Source organism: Mesoplodon densirostris, chromosome 4 (genome assembly GCF_025265405.1).
Source record: "Mesoplodon densirostris isolate mMesDen1 chromosome 4, mMesDen1 primary haplotype, whole genome shotgun sequence".
Classification (NCBI taxonomy): Eukaryota; Metazoa; Chordata; class Mammalia; order Artiodactyla; family Ziphiidae; genus Mesoplodon; species Mesoplodon densirostris.
The window spans coordinates 101,918,647-101,938,306 of record NC_082664.1 but is presented as its reverse complement, the minus strand read 5'-3'; the positions used below and the strand labels follow the sequence as shown (position 1 = coordinate 101,938,306).

The window sequence follows — 19,660 nt, the reverse complement described above, 5'->3', positions numbered from 1 at the left end:
GGTGACATAAGCCCAGTAGTTTTCCAGACTCAAAACGTGATGGAAAGGCTGCCTCCAAGACAAACCTGGTCCTACTCCTTTAAGAGCCACAGGTTGGAACCCAGAGCCACAGATCTGGCAAACTGCGGGGCCTTGTGTTTCAATAAGTGACCTTTCTGTTGGCGCTAATTGAGAAGGACTTGCCTTGATGCCAGATGTGTGAGGCCCTGCCAGGGAGCGCGGAGGGGCCTGGGCCTGCTCCTTCCAGTAAAAGGCAGGCGTTTTTTTGGCAGCGGTCCGTTTAGAAGCCTGGTTGCTATTGTAAATCGTAAGCTGATTATGGCACTTGTTCTTAAAATTTCCCAAAGTTGTTCCAGCCGAGCTGTGAGTTGCAACACGATTGTGAGTTAAGTTTATAGGCAGGAAGACCCCTCAGCTCTTGAGTCTCTGACTCCCACTGCATGCACTAAAACCCCGGCACCACCAGGCGGGCAAGGCTCCCCGCAGCCACGTGTCCTGGGCTGACAGTTACAGGAGTTAAGCCCTCAGCCCTGAGCACACACACGGGTTTATTTGGTTATCGGCAATTAAGACCTTCACAAAGACTGAAGTTTGGTTTCAGAGTCACCTAAGTATTAGCAAAGCCCCTTGGGTCTGGCAAACTTCTCCGCCTCCTCTTCAGACGGCTCTCCAGCCGTGGCTGTGCCACCCTTCCTCTGTCTGGGGCTCGCAGGAGCTGGGCCAGTCCCGGTGCCAAATGCTCAGGTTAACATTTGTGTTAGTGTTTCCATTATAAAGTGCTTTTTCCCCCTTCAAGAATATACAACCCAACCGTAAAATTACTCTCAAGGCTGCAGGCTGGCAGACCCGGTGTTCTGATTCCCTCTTGACAGGGGGCTGCGGGACCCCTGCTGATGGGCACCTGATGGGTACGGGTCTCCCCGGGATCCTCCCCGCCCGGCACGACCAACATGGAAATTGAGGGCGGCTCTGCTCAGCCACTGGCGGCGACTCATCAAGTGCAGGGACTCGGGCTAAGACGACTGCTGCTGGGCCGGGGGACTGTCAGCCTCAGCTACTCAGAGAAAATCTACAACGTGTGGTGAACGGACCCGGACCCGACAACACAACTGGGCCTGGGTAGGGGGAAGAGATGCAACTTTAAAAGGCTCCCTTTCACAAGTTGTCAATCTTGATGACCCAGCAACCAAAGGGAGGGAGACGAGGCTGGCACAGTCGCGGGTCACGCCAATGCAATGCAACGTGTTCGCCCAATTCTAAAAATCCTTAGTAACACTTTTTAATATACAAGAGTCAAAAGTACAGCAGTTTTACAATGTAGGAAAATTTAATACATACTATATAAACAACATTATTTACATCAGAAATCACTAGGACAGTGGCATTTTTCACAAATATAAATTAATGTTTAGTCAACAGGTTTTAAAAGTCCACAATTTTACAATAAAGAAAAACCATCTGTCCCCAACCGAGTGGGACACAGATGGACTAAAGCAGCCTGGACCCTTGGCCTGGCTCTCCTCGCCCGACACAGCAGCCCTCGGATGAGCCAGAGGAGCGAGCGCTGGCGCTGGGCCCCGGGCCACTGCTCCTGCTGACGCACTGGTTTTGGTCTGTAGGACTTCAGTGTCACTGTGTGAATTCATAACTGAATCGTGTTTGCACCGTGCACCCTGATGCGGCTCTCAGACTTCAGGCTAGAGTGTCTGCAGCAGGACGTGAGAAGTGTTCTGGGTTCCCATCAGAGCGCGTTCCGGAATGCCTAAAAGGAAGGGGAGACCGGGGCGAGCGATGGATGGCGGGGACGAGTCTGGAGTTACCGTGTCCTCTGCCAGGACTAGGACATACATGTAAATCTGGGTTTCTGTTCAGGTTCCGGGTTCTGTTCAACTTCCCTCTTCCTCAGCCCCTGCTCCTTCTACCTAGTAACTAAATCTTTCAAAGCTAGGCTCCATGGAACACCAACCTCACAGATTCCAGGGGCAGCTTCTCCCATCCACAAGTGAGAGAATTCCTACCTGTGCAAATTTCTGGTTTTGATATAAGCATACAGTATTCATACTGATTCAGGACAATGAGGAAATGCCTCCTTTCTCCCAACCCACCCTTCAAACATACTCCGACACCTAGAATAGATGCTTTTATGGGGATACTGTACTTTTCATAATGAATTTAACACTGACCTGGCTGACATTGCCTTTTGCTACATCATATGGCACGAAAAATCCTGAATGTGAACAAAAGGAAGTTCCTTTTTCCTCATGAGACATCTTTGGGAATAACTCACATCTCCTACCAACAACTTCATGGGGAAAAAAAAAAAAAAAACCTTGACGAGCATTGAAATGCAGGCCCTCCAATTCCTCCTCCTGGCCTCCTCTAACTGAAAGGACACGACCCAACTTCCCACAGGGGAAGCCGTGCTGGGGCCCACCCTGCCCACCTCCAGGGCCTGTGGATGGCTCAAGGATCTGAAAGCCAGGCTGCCCGTCCCCTTGGGCCCGAGCAAGACAAACACAAGTAGTGTCAGTACTGTTGGCAAGAAGCCCAACCTGTGGCCGAAGCAGAGGCATGATTTCCTATCTAACCCCACGGAGCAGTCTCACACGTCCTCACTGGGGTGACGGTGGCCGGGGACTCCTCTGTGGTCCCTTGGGGCTGTGCTCCGGGCACGTGTCGTACAAGCCCAGGGTGAACAACGCCAAGTACCAGGAGGAGAAATAGATCAGGAGGTGGTGGGCCCACTGAGCTCCCCACACGAGCTGTGCGGACCCAGACTCTCACGTGGACCTCAGCACAGGCGAGCCCAAGGATGCTCTGGGAAGCAGAGTGTGACGGCCCCCCAAAGCCACCTCTGCTTCCCTGGTGAGGCAATAGTAAAGGCATCAATGGTGCTGCCCAGGACACCAGCACGTAAGTGATCATGACTTTATGACGTCCCCTCAGGTCAGTGCGGGGAGTTTAACCCTGTATATGCCCAGCGGAAGGGTTTCCAGCAGCTCTGAGCCTGGACACATATAGGCACACTGTATGTTCAAGTCAGCTATTCTGTCTCCATCTAGAAAGGCCTTTGGATACTCTAACAATTACTGGCAAGTTATATTTAAAGTGAACAGAACGGAAGGCCCCAGAACCAGTAAAATGAAAGGAGCCTCCTTAACCTATGTAACCAACTTGCCTCCCTTCCTGACTCAATTCAACTCTAGTCTGACTCTATCTACAGCTCAGTTACCCTGTCCTTGGATGTTTCCCGTTTTGGAAAAAAAAAAAAAAAAAAATGAACTGAGGTTTACACTTAACTTGACTTCATTCTAAAAGATACTGAGTTCAATTCTAATGATCTCCAACTAGCAGTGGAAACGTGTTCACCACAGGCAACTTGTGTCTGTCCACCCACCACGTGAGCGGCAGGAGATGTGCGACTCTGCGGAATCTTACCTCTTCAAGCTGGGCGAAGGGAACTCCGACACAGCTGCGGATGGTGACCAGCTGCCACACTGGCCCTCCCCCACTTGCCACACTGCCAACCCCCAGGCTGGGAAACCCGTCCGCCCCTCCCCAGCGGCCCGCCCTGGTGCTGCCAGCAACCAGCTCGTCAGAAGGCCTGCTCCCTCGGCCCCCTCCTCGCCAGGCCCAGGACCGTTACTGCTCATCCCAGGAATCGGAATCCACCAGGGATTCCAGTGCCCTGGCCACACACACCCAGCCCTCGCCCCGCCTGCTCTGCGTGCAGCCCACTCCCAACCAAACAGGACCCACGGCCACGTCAGTGCCGCCCAGCTCACAGTCCTCAGAAGTCAGCTGCACAGGCCCTACTTTCCCTGGCACAGGGGGCAAACAAGGCCCACCCGGGAGACCAAACCTTCGAAATGTACAGTGTGGGAAAACTTAGTGTTGGTGGGGAAGCGGCTGCTGTGGAAATGTTTCCCCCTCTGTCCCCCAGGCCCCCAGCACCAAAGGTGTCACATGATGAGGCCGAGCGTCACTTCTCCCAAGAACACATTTGAGGGGGGTACCTGATCCCCTTCAAGTCCTGTGATGCGAGACCCCACCCGCTCGTCCCCACGCCCCGCTCCCCATCAGCAGCATCCGTCACGTCACGGTGAACCAAACCCCGTGCTGTCCAGCAGGTCCCGGCAGCCTTCATGCGCACGCGCCTTCCCCGACCACGCGCCAAGGTCCAGGGCGCGCCAGCCCTGGTGGTAAAACATTCATGACTCTAAGATCCTTTCTTCCTTCACTGGGGAACAGGCCGTGAAGCTGGTAGACAAAACGTCATCTCTTCCTCCTAGCACCCATCAAAGTGGGAGGCCAGGACAAGGCTGGAATGGGATGGGGTGCCCAAGTGCGGGAGTGGTGACCCAAATCAAAGCTGGACCGAGCGAAAGGCCCCCCACTCCCTGAAGTGCTCCCTCAGTGGCGAGCTGACAGCAGCAGCGTGTCCAGAAACGCCATCACTGGCCTAGATAACTGGCTCCTGTGGACCAGACCAAAAACATCCAGGTGCTTAAAGACTCTTGCACGCCCCTTCTTGCCAAACTATCTTTATGTTTTTCTAACATTCCAGTTATAATCTGGGTTGTTTTTCTGTTCTAGTGATCTCTCTAAAGGAGACCGATGATCCAGGGGTGACTTGGAATCGTGAGGAGATTTCTGAGAAGGGGGCGAGCGAGGATCTGAGACTGCGGGGTGCAGCGGGGGGAGGGGCTGCTTATACTCCCCCAATTTGTCTGTGTGGAAAGAGCGGTGATGGTCCGAGGGTCCCTGGCCGTGGTAGCCCATAGGAGGGCGGTGATCAGACATTCGTCGGAAATCCTGCTGGTGGTAATTTTGAGGCCTGAATTCATCGGATCGCCTCCGTTTGGAGTCGTGATGGTGCCTGAAACAGAGATACAAGGATCAGCTGGAGACCAAAGCCAGATTCCCACCCCTCCTCCGTCACCCACTGGCTCTTCCTCATGCACTCATATTTAAGGCCGCTTCCAGAAACTTAGAGGCAAATACTTACATTACTAGAAATCGAAAAAAAACAAAACTAAAGTAGTAACAAAGGGCTATTTTATACTTATTTGCAAAACACAGCCTATGAAATGACATAAGCCTCATCAAGTCTGCAGTGAAACAAGTACACACTTGAATCACTGATGGCTTTGTAAACTCACATTCCCTTCAGGAAAACTGGCAAGATCTACAAATATCCTCATGTTCCTCAACCCAGCCCAGGAGAAAAAGAGCCACAGAAATTATTTTGTAAGTTATTAGTAACAGCAAAAATTATAACCTAAATATGCAACAACAAGTGCAGGGTTAATTAAATTATTTTAAAATGTACTCAATGTGAAGAATATTAAAATTTTTAGTCAGGACCATGGCAAACTGCTTGTTATACTATTAACAGAGAATCTGTATAAGTCAACAACAAAAAGACAAACAATACAATTCAAAAATGGGCAAAGGAGCTGAAAAGACAACTCTCCAAAGGAGATACACAAATGGCTACTAAGCACATGAAGAGATGTTCGACGTCTTTAATGGGCATTAATCACCAGGGAAATGCAAATCAAAACTACCATGAGATACCATGTCATACCCATTAGGATGGCTACATTCAAAACACTAAAAATAAATGTTGGCGAAAATGTGGGAAAATTGCAGTTCTAACACATAGCTGGTTGGAATGTAAAATAGGTCAGCTGCAGTAGAAAACATTCTGGTGGTTCCTTAAAAGTTAAACACAGGACTGCCACTGACTAACAATTCCAATCCTAGGTATATACCCCAAAAGCACTGAAAACAAATATTCAAACAAACACTTATATACCATGTTCACAGTAGCACTATTCACAAGAGCCAAAAGGTGGAAAAACTCTAATGCCTATCCATGGATGAATGGATAGACAAAATGGTGCAGGTACATACACTGGAACATTATTCACCCATGAAAAGAAATGAAGTACTGATACATGCTACGATGTGGATGCACCTCTAAAACATTATGGTAAATGTCAAAAATGCCAGTCACAAAAGGCCACATACTGTATGATTCCATTTATGCAAACTATCAAGACTAAGTAAGTCCACAGAAACAGAATGCAGAAGATTGGTGGTTGCCAGGAGCTAGGGAGAGAGAAGAATGGAGAGTGACTACTTAGTGGTTACAGAGTTTTCTCTGGGGTGATGAAAGTGTTTTGGAACTTGACAGAGGTGGTGCTTGCATAACATAGTGAATGTACTAAATACCTTTGAATTGTTCACTTTAAAATAATTAATTTATGCTATGTGAATTTCACCTGAATAAAAGAGAGGGAGGGAGAGGGGAAGGGAGGAAGGGAGAGAGGTAAAGAGAGAGACTGCCCATGTTCCAGCCAAGATGGAGTGACAGGGGCTACACTCACTCTCCTGCTGAAACAATCAGAAAGGGACAAAATGTATGGAACAATGGTTTTCAAGACACCAGGTGTCACGTAACAAAGAACCGCGATCCCTATGCGATGAGAAACTAATGAGATAATCCTTACAAGCACCGGCTCAGGAGAAGCCCAGACTTCCTGAGTTGGGGTGGAGGTGTTCAAAGTGTAGAGTGCAAGAGAAGCAAGTACTACAAAGAGAAAGAAGTTCAAAGACCAGCAAAGGTTCCCCCTCGAGTGTTCAGCTGGATACTGCTCAGGGTGTATATGTGAGGAAACTACCCAAAGGCCAGGAGAAAAAAACACTGAGAAGGATGAGATGCCAGTGCTCTGTGCTCACACAGAGTTGGAACAGTGCCTGTTCTCTTCTCACCAGCCAGATGGGAAAACCTCAAGATCCAAGGGGCACTGGTAGAGTACCATGAGAGTCCTTGCCTCGGTGGTGGGAAATCATGAGCCTTTGCCTGAGCACTGCTCCAGTTCTGCCTAACAAATCCTAACAACAAGATCTGAAAGAATCAAACTGTTTCCAAGTAACCTAACTGTGTTTCATAACAAAGCTCCAGAACGTTTATAGGAATACAAAAACGTCCAGCACTTAACTAGGTATCTAATCAAAAACTACCCAGCATAGAGAAATAATAGCAAAAATAAACAAATGGGACCTAAGCAAACTTACAAGCTTTTGCATAGAAAAGGAAACCATAAACAAAATGAAAAGACAACCTATGGAATGGGAGAAAATATTAGCAAACAATGCAACTGACAAGGAGTTAATTTCCAAAATATACAAACAGCTCATACAACTCAGTAACAAAAAAAAAAAACAAACAACCCAATCAAAAAGTGGGCAGAAGAACCAAACAGACATTTCTCCAAAGAAGATATACAGATGGCCAGTAGGCACACGAAAAGATGCTCAACATCACTAATTATCAGAGAAATGCAAATCAAAACTATAATAAGGTATCACCTTACACTGGTCAGAATGGCCATCAATAAAAAGTCTACAAGTAACAAATGCTGGAAAGGGGTGGAGAAAAAGGAATCCTCCTGCAACTGTTGGTGGGAATTTAAGTTGGTGCAGCCACTATGGAAAACAGTACGGAGGAGGTTCCTTAAAAAACTAAATATAAGAGTTGCCACGTGATCCAGCAATCTCACTCCTGCCCATATATCTGGACAAAACTATAATTCAGAAAGAAACATGCACCTCTATGTTCATAGCAGGACTATTTACAATAGCCAGGACATGGAAACAACCTAAATGTCCACTGACAGATGAATGGACAAAGAAGATGTGGTACATACACACAATGAAATACTACTCAGCCATAAAAAAGAATGAAATAATGTCATTTTGCTGCAACATGGATGGACCTAGAGATCATACTAGGTGAAGGTAAGTCAGAAAGAGAAAAACAAATACCATATATCATTCATATGTGGAATCTAAAAAAAATGATTCAAAGGAACTCATTTACAAAGCAGACAGAGACTCACAGACACAGAAAACAAACTTATGGTTACCAAAGGGGAAAATATGTGGGGGAGGAATAAATTAGGAGTTTGGGATTAGCAGGTACAAACTACCATATATAAAATAGATACACAAGAAGGTCCTACTGTAGAGCACAAGGAACTATATTCAACATCCTGTAATAAACCGTAATGGAAAAGAACATGAAAAAGAAGAGAACCAGGAAAATAAGACCCATAATGAGGCAATAATCAATCAATTGAAACTGACCCAAATCATAGAATTAGCAGACAAGGATAGAAATACCATATTGAAACTGTATACCAGACTTCAAAAGGTCAAAGAGAGACATGGAAGATTAAAAAAAAAAAAAAAAGGACCCAAATGCAACTTCTAGAGATAAAACTACAATGTAAGAAATACAAAATATACTATCAATAAATGGGCCTCGAGGCAGATTAGACATTGAAAAAGACAATATTAGTGAACCTGAAGACAAAGCAATAGAAACTTTCCAAATGAAACAGAGAAAACATAATTTAAAAAAATAAACCTAGCATCAGTGAGCTGTGAGACAAATTCAGGCAGCTTACCACAGGTGTAACTGAAATCTTCAAAGCAGAGTGGGGGAACAGAAAAAAGTATTTGAAGAAATAATGGTAAAACATTTTCCAAATCTGATAAAATGATAAAGGTGCAGATCCAAGAATTCCCAAGCACAAGAAACATAAGGAAAAATATACCATGGCACAGTATCATCAAATTGCTAAAAAACAGTGATGGAGAAAAAGACATATCATGTAAAGAGGAGTAAAGAGAAAGATGACAGATGTTTCATCAGAAACAATACAAGTAGAGAATAGAGGAACATCTTTAAAGTACTGAAAGGAAGTGTCAATCTATAAATTTATACCCAAAAGAAAATACCTTTCATAAGTGAAGACAAAATAAAGATTTCCTCAGACATACAAACGCTAAAAGAATTTATCGCCAGCAGACTCACACTAAAACAAAAGTCCTCCGGGCAGAAGAGAAATGATACAAAATGGAAATACAGATCTACACAAAAGAATGTAGGTAGGGCAAATGCCCACTGGAGTCAGATAAGATGGTACAGAAGGGTGGGGGGTGAGGGGTACAGACCCCTCCTAACAGAGGCTGCTGCTACTCGGCCACAGCTGCTGTGCTAAAGCAGCCTGGTGTTACCAGATCCTCCAAAAGAAGGCAGGACATGGAGATGTTTATATGAAATTTTCCTATATTAATTTCAAGGTGCAGTCAAAGCATATCTTTAGCCTAGGGGAAACCAAAGTTGCTAGGAAGCTAAAATACAGCTAAGCCCTGAAATTAAGAAGAATAGATAAAACCTCTTCAGCCCTTCCTGTACTTGCTAACTCTCACAACTACTCCCACAAAACCTTGGCCCATCATATCATGATATTATATAGCTGTAGAGAAGGGACAACTTCAAAAGACTTTGACCGCTAAACTGTGGGCTCCTAGCATGAAAGGACCACAGGCTGGTACCCACCTAGTGTGGCTGACAGCATAGCACAGAGCTTAATCATTTTGGTTGCAGACTCTAATATTTTATGGCTACCACTTCTCTAGATTTCCTCAGACGATGGCAGAAAACTCCCCCTGCACAAGTGTGATGATGAAACCATAAATGGCTCCTTGGCCCAGAGAATAAAACTTCAAACATGTAACTTGGCATTCAAGCCCCACCCCCACATCCAACCTGTTCATCTTCTGGGCATCCCTTCCTGGGGGGCCTATCCTTGGCCTGGGCCTGTGATGCCTAGTCCATCTCTCTCTGCTTAGCTGATTCTCCAGGGCCCAAACCAACAATCACCAGCCTCCCCTCTTCCTCAGCCCTCAGGAAAAACTCAAAAATCCATTCTTTCAACTGTCCACTCAGCACACAATGTCAGCTGCCTACATCACGATTTCTCCCCAACACTCTGAAAATGCCTTGATGGCAGAAACACAGCACCAGACTTGGGATCATGCCTGGCACATGGTAAGAATGAGCATCTGATGGATAAATACATTAAGTTTCTGTTGCTTGTCTCTCCACCTATAAATAGTAAGCCCCTGGCAGAGGTCAGTGCCTGGTGTCTGAGGGCCCTCTGCATACCGGTCATAATAATCCCTGTGTCCCCGGTGGTCTCGGTCACTGCTGTACTGGTCATAAGGTCTCTTTCTGGAGAGGTTGTTGGGTCGGTAGCTCCCTGAACGGTGGGCGTCCATGTGTCGCCGGTCCCCATAATGGTGGTCCTTGTACCAGTGCTGCTCATACTGATGGTGCCTATCACCACCCCAGGGTGGATTGTTATTGCCACCACCATAGTTGAACTTTCTTTCCCTCTGCCAGTCGCCTCGATCTGCAGAAAAAGAAATAATGATCTCATGATTCCCAGAAATGGCTGCATTTCACTTCCACTAAAGTTTAAACTGAAAAGGCCTGACATATGTTACAAACACTACATTTCTTCCTTCTTGGCCTTTTTGCTGCTGGTTATCTATCATACAAGTAATGAGTCCAAAATTCTTTCCCCAAAATTTTAAGGCAAAAAAAAAATTCACCCTTCTCCTTCTGAAATTTAAGAACCACTGTTTTTCATTGTCTTTTTTTTTTTTTTTTTTTAACTGCTTTTCATTTTCTACACCTGCTTACCTTCCAACCTGGGGCTTACCCTTAAAATGAGATTTCACTAAAACAAACAAACAACAACAACAAACAAAAAACCCACACCAAACATTAATTTGGAAAAAGGCACTGCTGAGTTTCACAGCCACAAGGTAATACCCTCCATTTACACATCTAAGGTTTATTTACCTGCTGGTACCATCAGCTGTGCCTGGTCCCTGAAAATCTTTCCAGACTATACCTACTGATTCTACTCTTCTTCCTTAGCCCACACGAAAAGAATGGCACTCCTCCTGTAAAAAGTGATTGCTCTAACTCTGGATTCTGTAACTCTCAAGGACAGAGCCAAACTGAAATTTGTATTAGCTTCAGTAAGCCTCCCTTTTCCCCTGAGGAGAAGAATCACACTTATCTGAATCCAAAAAGGCAGTGAAGACACAGAAGTAGAGGAAAGGAGGCTATACTGGGTTGAAATGTGGTCTCCAAAATGTATGTCCACTTAGAACCTCTGACTTGACTTTACTTGAAAATAGGGTCTTTGAAGTTGTAATGATGGATCTCGAGTTGAGATCATCTTGGATTTACAGTGGGCCCTAAATCCAATGACAGATATTCTGTTAAGAGAAAGGCGTATGGAGATTTGGGACAAAGAGACACAGAGAGGAAGGCCATGGAGAGATGAAGACAGAGAATGGAGAGACAGTCACAGAAAGATAGATAATATGAAAAGGCAGAGGGTTATGTACCAGATGAAGAAACAGGATAAAACCCCAGAAAAACAACTAAATGAAGTGGAGATAGGCAACCTTCCAGAAAAAGAATTCAGAATAATGATAGTGAAGATGATCCAGGACCTCGGAAACAGAATGGAGGCAAAGATCGAGAAGATGCAAGAAATGTTTTAAAAAGACCTAGAAGAATTAAAGAACAAACAAACAGAGACGAACAATACAATAACTGAAATGAAAATACACTAGAAGGAATCAATAGCAGAATAACTGAGGCAGAAGAACGGATAAGTGACCTGGAAGACAGAATGGTGGAATTCACTGCTGCAGAACAGAATAAAGAAAAAAGAATGAAAAGAAATGAAGACAGCCTAAGAGACCACTGAGACAACATTAAATGCAACAACATTCGCATTATAGGGGTCCCAGAAGGAAAAGAGAGAGAGAAAGGACCCGAGAAAATATTTGAAGAGATTATAGTCGAAAAATTCCCTAACATGGGAAAGGAGATAGCCACCCAAGTCCAGGAAGCGCAGAGAGTCCCATACAGGATAAACCCGAGGAGGAACATGCCGAGACACACAGTAATCAAATTGGCAAAAACTGAAGACAAAGAAAAATTATTGAAAGCAGCAAGGGAAAAATGACAACATATAAGGGAACTCCCATAAGGTTAACAGCTGATTTCTCAGCAGAAACTCTACAAGCCAGAAGGGAGTGGCATGACAGATTTAAAGTGAGAAAAGGGAAGAACCTACAACCAAGATTACCCAGCAAGGATCTCATTCAGATTCAATGGAGAAATCAGAAGCTTTACCTACAAGCAAAAGCTAAGGGAATTCAGCACCACGAGACCAGCTGTACAACAAATGATAAAGGAACTTCTCTAAGTGGGAAACACAAGAGAAGAAAAGGACCTACAAAAACAAACCCAAAACAATTAAGAAAATGATAATAGGAACATACATATCGATAATTACCTTAAACGGGAGTGGATTAAATGCTCCAACCAAAAGACACAGGCTCGCTGAATGAATACAAAAACAAGACCTATATATATGCTGTCTATAAGAGACCCACTTCAGACCTAGGGACACATACAGACTGAAAGTGAGGGGATGGAAAAAGATATTCCATGCAAATGGAAATCAAAAGAAAGCTGGAGTAGCAATACTCATATCAGATAAAATAGACTTTAAAATAAAGAATGTTACAAGAGACAAGGAAGGACACTACATAATGATCAAGGGATCAATCCAAGGAGAAGATATAACAATTATAAATATATATGCACCCAACATAGGAGCACCTCAATACATAAGGCAACTGCTAACAGCTATAAAAGAGGAAATGGACAGTAACACAAGAATAGTGGGGGACTTTAACACCTCACTTACACCAATGGTCAAATCATCCAAACAGAAAATTAATAAGGAAACACAAGCTTTAAATGACACAACAGACCAGATAGATTTAATTGATACTTATAGGACATTCCATCCAAAAACAGCAGACTGCATTTTCTTCTCAAGTGCGCACAGAGCAGTCTCCAGGATAGATCACATCTTGGGTCACAAATCAAGCCTCAGTAAATTTAAGAAAACTGAAATCATATCAAGCATCTTTTCTGACCACAACGCTATGAGATTAGTAATCAATTACAGGGAAAAAAACGTAAAAAACACAAACACATGGAGGCTAAACAATACGTTACTAAATAACCAAGAGATCACTGAAGAAATCAAAAAATACCTAGGGACAAATGACAACAAAAACACGACGATCCAAAACCTATGGGATGCAGCAAAAGCATTTCTAAGAGGGAAGTTTATAGCAATACAAGCCTACCTCAAGAAACAAGAAAAATCTCAAATAAACAATCTAACCTTACACCTAAAGGAACTAGAGAAAGAAGAACAAACAAAACCCAAAGTTAGTACAAGGAAAGAAATCATAAAGATCAGAGCAGAAATAAGTGAAATAAAAACAAAGAAAATAGCAAAGATCAATAAAACTAAAAGCTGGTTCTTTGAGAAGATAAAATTGATAAACCATTAGCCAAACTCATCAAGAAAAAGAGGGAGAGGACTCATCAATAAAATTAGAAATGAAAAAGGAGAAGTTATAACAGACACCACAGAAATACAAAGCATCCTAAGAGACAAGCAACTCTATGCCAATAAAATGGACATCCTGGAAGAAATGGACAAATTCTTAGAAAGGTATAAACTTCCGAGACTGAACCAGGAAAAACAGAAAATATAAACAGTCCAATCACAAGTACTGAAATTGAAACAGTGATTAAAAATCTTCCAACCAACGAAAGTCCAGGACCAGATGGCTACAGAGGTGAATTCTATCAAACATTTAGAGAAGAACTAACACCCATCCTTCTCAAACTCTTCCAAAAAATTGCAGAGGAAGGAACATTCCCAAACTCATTCTATGAGGCCACCATCACCCTGATACCAAAACCAGACAAAGATACTGCAAAAAAAGAAAACTACAGACCAATATCACTGATGAATATAGATGTAAAAATCCTCAACAAAATACTAGCAAACAGAATCCAACAACACATTAAAAGGATCATACACCATGATCAAGTGGGATTTATCCCAGGGATGCAAGGATTCTTCAATACACGCAAATCAATGTGATACACCATATTAACAAATTGAAGAATAAAAACCATATAATCATCTCAATAGATGCAGAAAAAGCTTTTGACAAAATTCAACACCCATTTATGATAAAAACTCTCCAGAAACTGGGCATAGAGGGAACCTACCTCAACATAATAAAGGCCATATATGACAAACCCACAGCAAACATCATTCTCAATGGTGAAAAACTGGAGGCATCTCCTCTAAGATCAGGAACAAGACAAGGATGTCCACTCTCAACACTATTAGTCAACATAGTTTTGGAAGTCCTGGCCACGGCAATCAGAGAAGAAAAAGAAATAAAAGGAATACAAATCGGAAAAGAAGAAGTAAAACTGTCACTGTTTGCAGATGACATGATACTATATATAGAGAATCCTAAAAATGCCACCAGAAAACTACTAGAGCTGATCAATGAATTTGGTAAAGCTGCAGGATACAAAATTAATGCACAGAAATCTCTGGCATTCCTATACACTAACAATGAAAGATCAGAAAGAAAAATTAAGGAAACAATCCCATTCACCACTGCAACAAAAAGAATAAAATACCTAGGAATAAACGTACATAAGGAGGTAAAAGACCTGTATGCCAAAAACTATAATACACTGATGAAAGAAATTAAAGATAACATAAACAGATGGAGAGATATACTATGTTCTTGGATTGGAAGAATCAATATTGTGGAAATGACTATACTACCCAAAGCAATCTACAGATTCAATGCAACCCCTGTCAAATTACCAGTGGCATTTTTTACAGAACTAGAACCAAAAATCTTAAAATCTGTATGGAGACACAAAAGACCCCAAATAGCCAAAGCAGTCTTGAGGGAAAAAAATGGAGCTGGAGGAATGAGACTCCCTGACTTCAGACTATACTACAAAGTTATAGTAATCAAGACAATATGGTACTGGCACAGAAACAGAAATATAGATCAGTGGAACAGGATAGAAAGCCCAGAGTTAAACCCACACACCTATGGTCAACTAATCTATGACAAAGGAGGCAAAGATATACAATGGAGAAAAGACAGTCTCTTCAATAAGTGGTCCTGGGAAAACTGGAGAGCTACATGTAAAAGAAAGAAATTAGAACACTCCCTAACACCATACACAAAAACAAACTCAAAATGGATTACAGACCTATGTAAGACCGGACACTATAAAACTCTTAAGAGAAAACGACAGGAAGAATACTCTTTGACATAAATCACAGCAAGATATTTTTTGATCCACCTCCTAGAGTAATGGAAATAAAAACAAAATAGACAAATGGGACCTAATGAAACTTAAAAAGCTTTTGCAAAGCAAAGGAAACTACAAACAAGATGAAAAGACAACCCTCAGAATGGGAGGAAATATTTGCAAACGAAGCAACGGACAAAAGATTAATCTCCAAAATATATAAACAGCTCATGCAGCTCAATACTAAAAGAACAAACAACCCAATCTAAAAATGGGCAGAAGACCTAAATAGACATTTCTCCAAAGAAGACACACAGATGGCCAAGAAGCACATGAAAAGCTGCTCAACATCACTGATTATTAGAGAAATGCAAATCAAAACTACAATGAGGTATCACCTCACACCAGTTAGAATGGGCATCAGCAGAAAATCTACAAACAACAACTGCTGGAGAGGGTGTGGAGAAAAGGGAACCCTCTTGCACTGTTGGTGAGAATGTAAATTGATACAGCCACTATGGAGAACAGTATGGAGGTTCCTTAAAAAACTAGTAATAGAATTACCATATGACCCAGCAATCTGGGCATATACCCTGAGAAAACCATAATTCAAAAAGACACATGCACCCCAATGTTCACTGCAGCACTATTTACAATAGCCAGGTCATGGAAGCAAGCTAATAATAATATCCATTCAACAGACGAATGGATAAAGAAGTTGTGGTACATATATACAATGGAATATTTCTCAGCCATAAAAAGAAATGAAATTGAGTCATTTGTTGACACATGGATGGATCTAGAGACTGTCATACAGAGTGAAGTAAGTCAGAAAGAGAAAAATATCGTATATTAGCGCATATATGTGGAACCTAGAGAAATGGTACAAATGAACCGGTTTACAGGGCAGAAATTGAGACACAGATGAAGAGAACAAATGTATGGACACCAAGGGAGGAAAGCTGCGGGGTTGGGGGGGATGCATTGGGAGATTGGGATTGACATATATACACTAATATGTATATAATGGATAACTAATAAGAACCTGCTGTATAAAAAAATAAATTAAATAAAATCCAAAAAAAAAAAAAAAGATTGGAGCAGTGCAGCCCCAACACCAAGGCTTGCTGGTAAGCAGTATAAGCCAGGATAGAGGCGTGCAACAGATTCACCCTCAGATCCTGCAAAAGGGAACCAACTCTGGTGACACCTTGATTTCTGAGTTCTGCCTCCAAAACTATGACAGGATACATTTCTGTTCTTTTAAGCCACCCAGTTTGTAGTACACTTTGTTACAATAGTCTTAGAAAACTAATACAGAGGCTTAACTAGTAGGAACTATGTGGCCTCATGGGAAATCCATCTTCCAGCTACAATTTGTTAAGATCAAAGACATGCCACCAAATATATCTCTACTCATTTTGTTGGCCTTCTAGCATTTTTTACAGAGCCAAAGAATAATACCATAAAGGAACCTGTGTAGCTTAGAAATTTATACCATCAAAACAATATATAGTCAACCAGTGGCTTAAATTCATTGCTGACCCAGGGTGGAGCAGGCCAGGGAACCAAGAAGTAAAACACTTTTGACTATTCAACGTAAAAATTAACAAACAACAAAAAGAGACACCTTCACAACATGAAAGGATCATCTGAAGATGGCTTCAAACTAAATAGAAAGGTAGGTTTCAAACAGGGTGTCAAGGTCTGTGGTACTATGGAGATGGCCAAGTCATTTATTTCCAGAGAAAGTAAACAGTGCTTTTCTTTCTTCTTGAACCCTCATGGGGTAGATAACTGGTTAGGAAGTACTGACTATTAAGGAGAGGAATGAGAAATCCAAAGTTTAAATAAAAGACTACAGTTAGCTTAATAAGAAGAGTCCTTTCAAAGGATCAGAATATAAAATCAGTGACATCATATGAATGACATAAAACCAGTCTAATCCCAGGAGAAAAATCAATACAACTGATACAACTACATCTAAGAACATGGAAACATTTCCCAACCATCTTTCTGTACAGTCATTACCTCCCCACACTAATAAAATGGTGTTCAATTAATTGAACTAAAATTTTTAAGATTAAAAGATATGGAACCTCTGCTTCCAGGTAATTCAGAGTAGCTGCCACAGAATTACACTCTGCCAAGAACAATAAGAAAACACCAGATAAACAGAAAATAATCTGCTTAAAGACATCAAAGAGCAGCCAAAGCAATGAAGGCTAGAAGCACTAAGATTCTGAAGAGCAAAAAAAAACACTCAGAGGTAATAATAGTTGACTTGACTTCTGCAGCCACTGGGGAGATCTGTGACTCTGAGCCTGGGCAAGAAGCTGAATATCTGGGCTTTTCCCAGCCGAGAACCACTGCTGGAGAAAGAGAGACACCGGCAGAGCTTTTGGTGGTCCTTCTAAGCTAGAGAGACACTGGACACTTGAGGGACTGCAAACACACAGCCAGTTTTCCCTTAGAACATTTGCTGAATCTGCAGGGAGCAGGAGGCTAAAAGCTAAGCTAAGCTACCTTCTGAAAAGCAGAGCCATTCAGGGTGCTCTGAATGGTGCTCAGCACCATAGTCTCACGGTGCTGAGGAAACCAAGGTCCTAGTTTAAGACCTGCCAGTGGGGTGGGGCAGAGAGTGCAGCAGGCCCTCCGTCCAGTGCCCTGGAGAGCCAAACCCCAGGAACAGGGGGACCAGACGAGAACTAGATTAAGATGATCGTCTCCCACTCTATGTGCCTGGGGAGGAAAGAGTAAATCCTCTCTGGGGCAGAGTGACATCATCTGGGGCTTTTACAATTTTTGTTGTTGTTTTGTTTTTTGCGGTATGAGGGCCTCTCACTGTTGTGGCCTCTCCCGTTGCGGAGCACAGGCTCCGGACGCACAGGCTCAGCAGCCATGGCTCACGGGCTAGCCTCTCTGCGTCATGTGGGATCTTCCCGGGCCGGGGCACAAACCCGTGTTCCCTGCATTGGCAGGCGGACTCTCAACCACTGCGCCACCAGGGAAGCCCGGCTTTTACAATTTTTAAAACACAGTGCCTACAATAAAAAATAACCAGCCATGCTAAAAGATAGGGCTGTATGGCTGAAAACCAAGAAAAAAAAAAATACAATACAAATGGTTCACAATAATTCAGATATTAGAAATAACAGTCAAGAATTTTTAAATACCTATAATTAATGTGTTCCAAAAAAGAGGAAAAGATGGAGAAAATCAATTTTCCTAGAAGCTTGAGAATTTTACTGGAAGATTAGAATGTACTTTAAAAAAAAAAAGGAAATCCTAACATTGAAGTTTAGCAAAAATGTATACTTCATTTTGATTATGGAACACTTGACTCTGTAAAATTTTATACTATGCTTCTATATATACTATATTCTTTTAAGGTTTTGTACTATGTTTTCTTTTTATTACTTTTATCTTTAAAAGTAATTCATGCTCATTGTAACCAGTGAAGTAACAGACAGTGGAGAAATTATTAATTTCCTACAATCCGTCCATATTTTTACCAGCCTAAGGTAACTGGTATGTGTATGTTTTCACATCCTTCTCTGTGCTTATACAAATATATTATTCAAATATATACAACAGAAAACAGCTTGGTGGTTCCTCAAGAAGTTAAACATAGAATTATCACATGACCAAGCAATTCCACACTCCTAGGTATAAATCTACAAGAATTGAAAATAGGTACTCAAATAGTTGCATACAAATGTACACAACAGTACGATTCACAATAGCCAAAAAGCAGAAACAGCCCAAATATCCGTCAACTAATGAAAAGACAAGTTCTAGTCTAACCATACAATGGGATATTATTCAGCCACAAAAAGGAATGAAATACTGATACATGCTACAACATGGATGGATGTTGAAAACCGGATGCCAAGTGAAAGAAGTCAGACACAGATTGTACGATTCCATGTGATTCCTTTAATACAGAGAATCCAGAATAAGTAAATCTATAGAGACACAAGACAGACTGGTGGCAGCCAGAAGCTGGGGAGAGGGGAGAATGAAAACTGTTTTTTCTTTGGGGTGAGCACAGTGTTTTGGCAGTTGATTTAGGTGGTGGTTGCACAACATTGTGAATGTACTAAATGCCACTGAACTGTTCATTTAAAATGGTTACGTTTATTCATGTTATGTGATTTTCACTCCAATAAAGTTAAACACACAAACAGAGATTCTGTTGTTGTTGCTGTTGCTTTTTTTTCCCTCCAATTTTTTTTTTACCTATAAAGCCAACTCATTTTTTTAACAACGGCTAATAATATAGAGTACAAATGTCCTATTATTCATCTAACCATTTTTCTATTAATGGGCAATTTATTTCCAGCTTTTTGCCATTATAAGGCTGTAACAGCATCCTCATACATGTATGTTTGCATTACTACAGGACAGACTCCCAGAAAAAGGGCCTACGTATTTAGATATTTCAGATTATTTTCTGGAAAGACTGTAGCAATTCACACTCTTAGCAACTTGTGTGCATTTCACCCTTTAATTTTTGCAGATCTGAATGGGTAAGAA

General features: G+C 42.3%; 1 protein-coding gene across 7 annotated transcripts in view; it reads right to left on the bottom strand.

The window, feature by feature from the left end:
* Positions 1 to 1,309: 1,309 nt before the first annotated feature.
* Positions 1,310 to 19,660, bottom strand: part of CHD2 (chromodomain helicase DNA binding protein 2) — a 123,422-nt gene continuing 105,071 nt past the window's right edge. For all 7 annotated transcript variants that reach the window (XM_060096880.1, XM_060096881.1, XM_060096883.1 and 4 more), the window contains 2 exons: positions 10,028 to 10,274; positions 1,310 to 4,879 (listed from right to left, as the gene is read on the bottom strand). In XM_060096880.1, the coding sequence (XP_059952863.1) occupies positions 4,546 to 4,879; positions 10,028 to 10,274 (581 nt within the window). In that variant the 3' untranslated portion in view covers positions 1,310 to 4,545. The remainder of the gene's footprint in view (positions 4,880 to 10,027; positions 10,275 to 19,660) is intronic.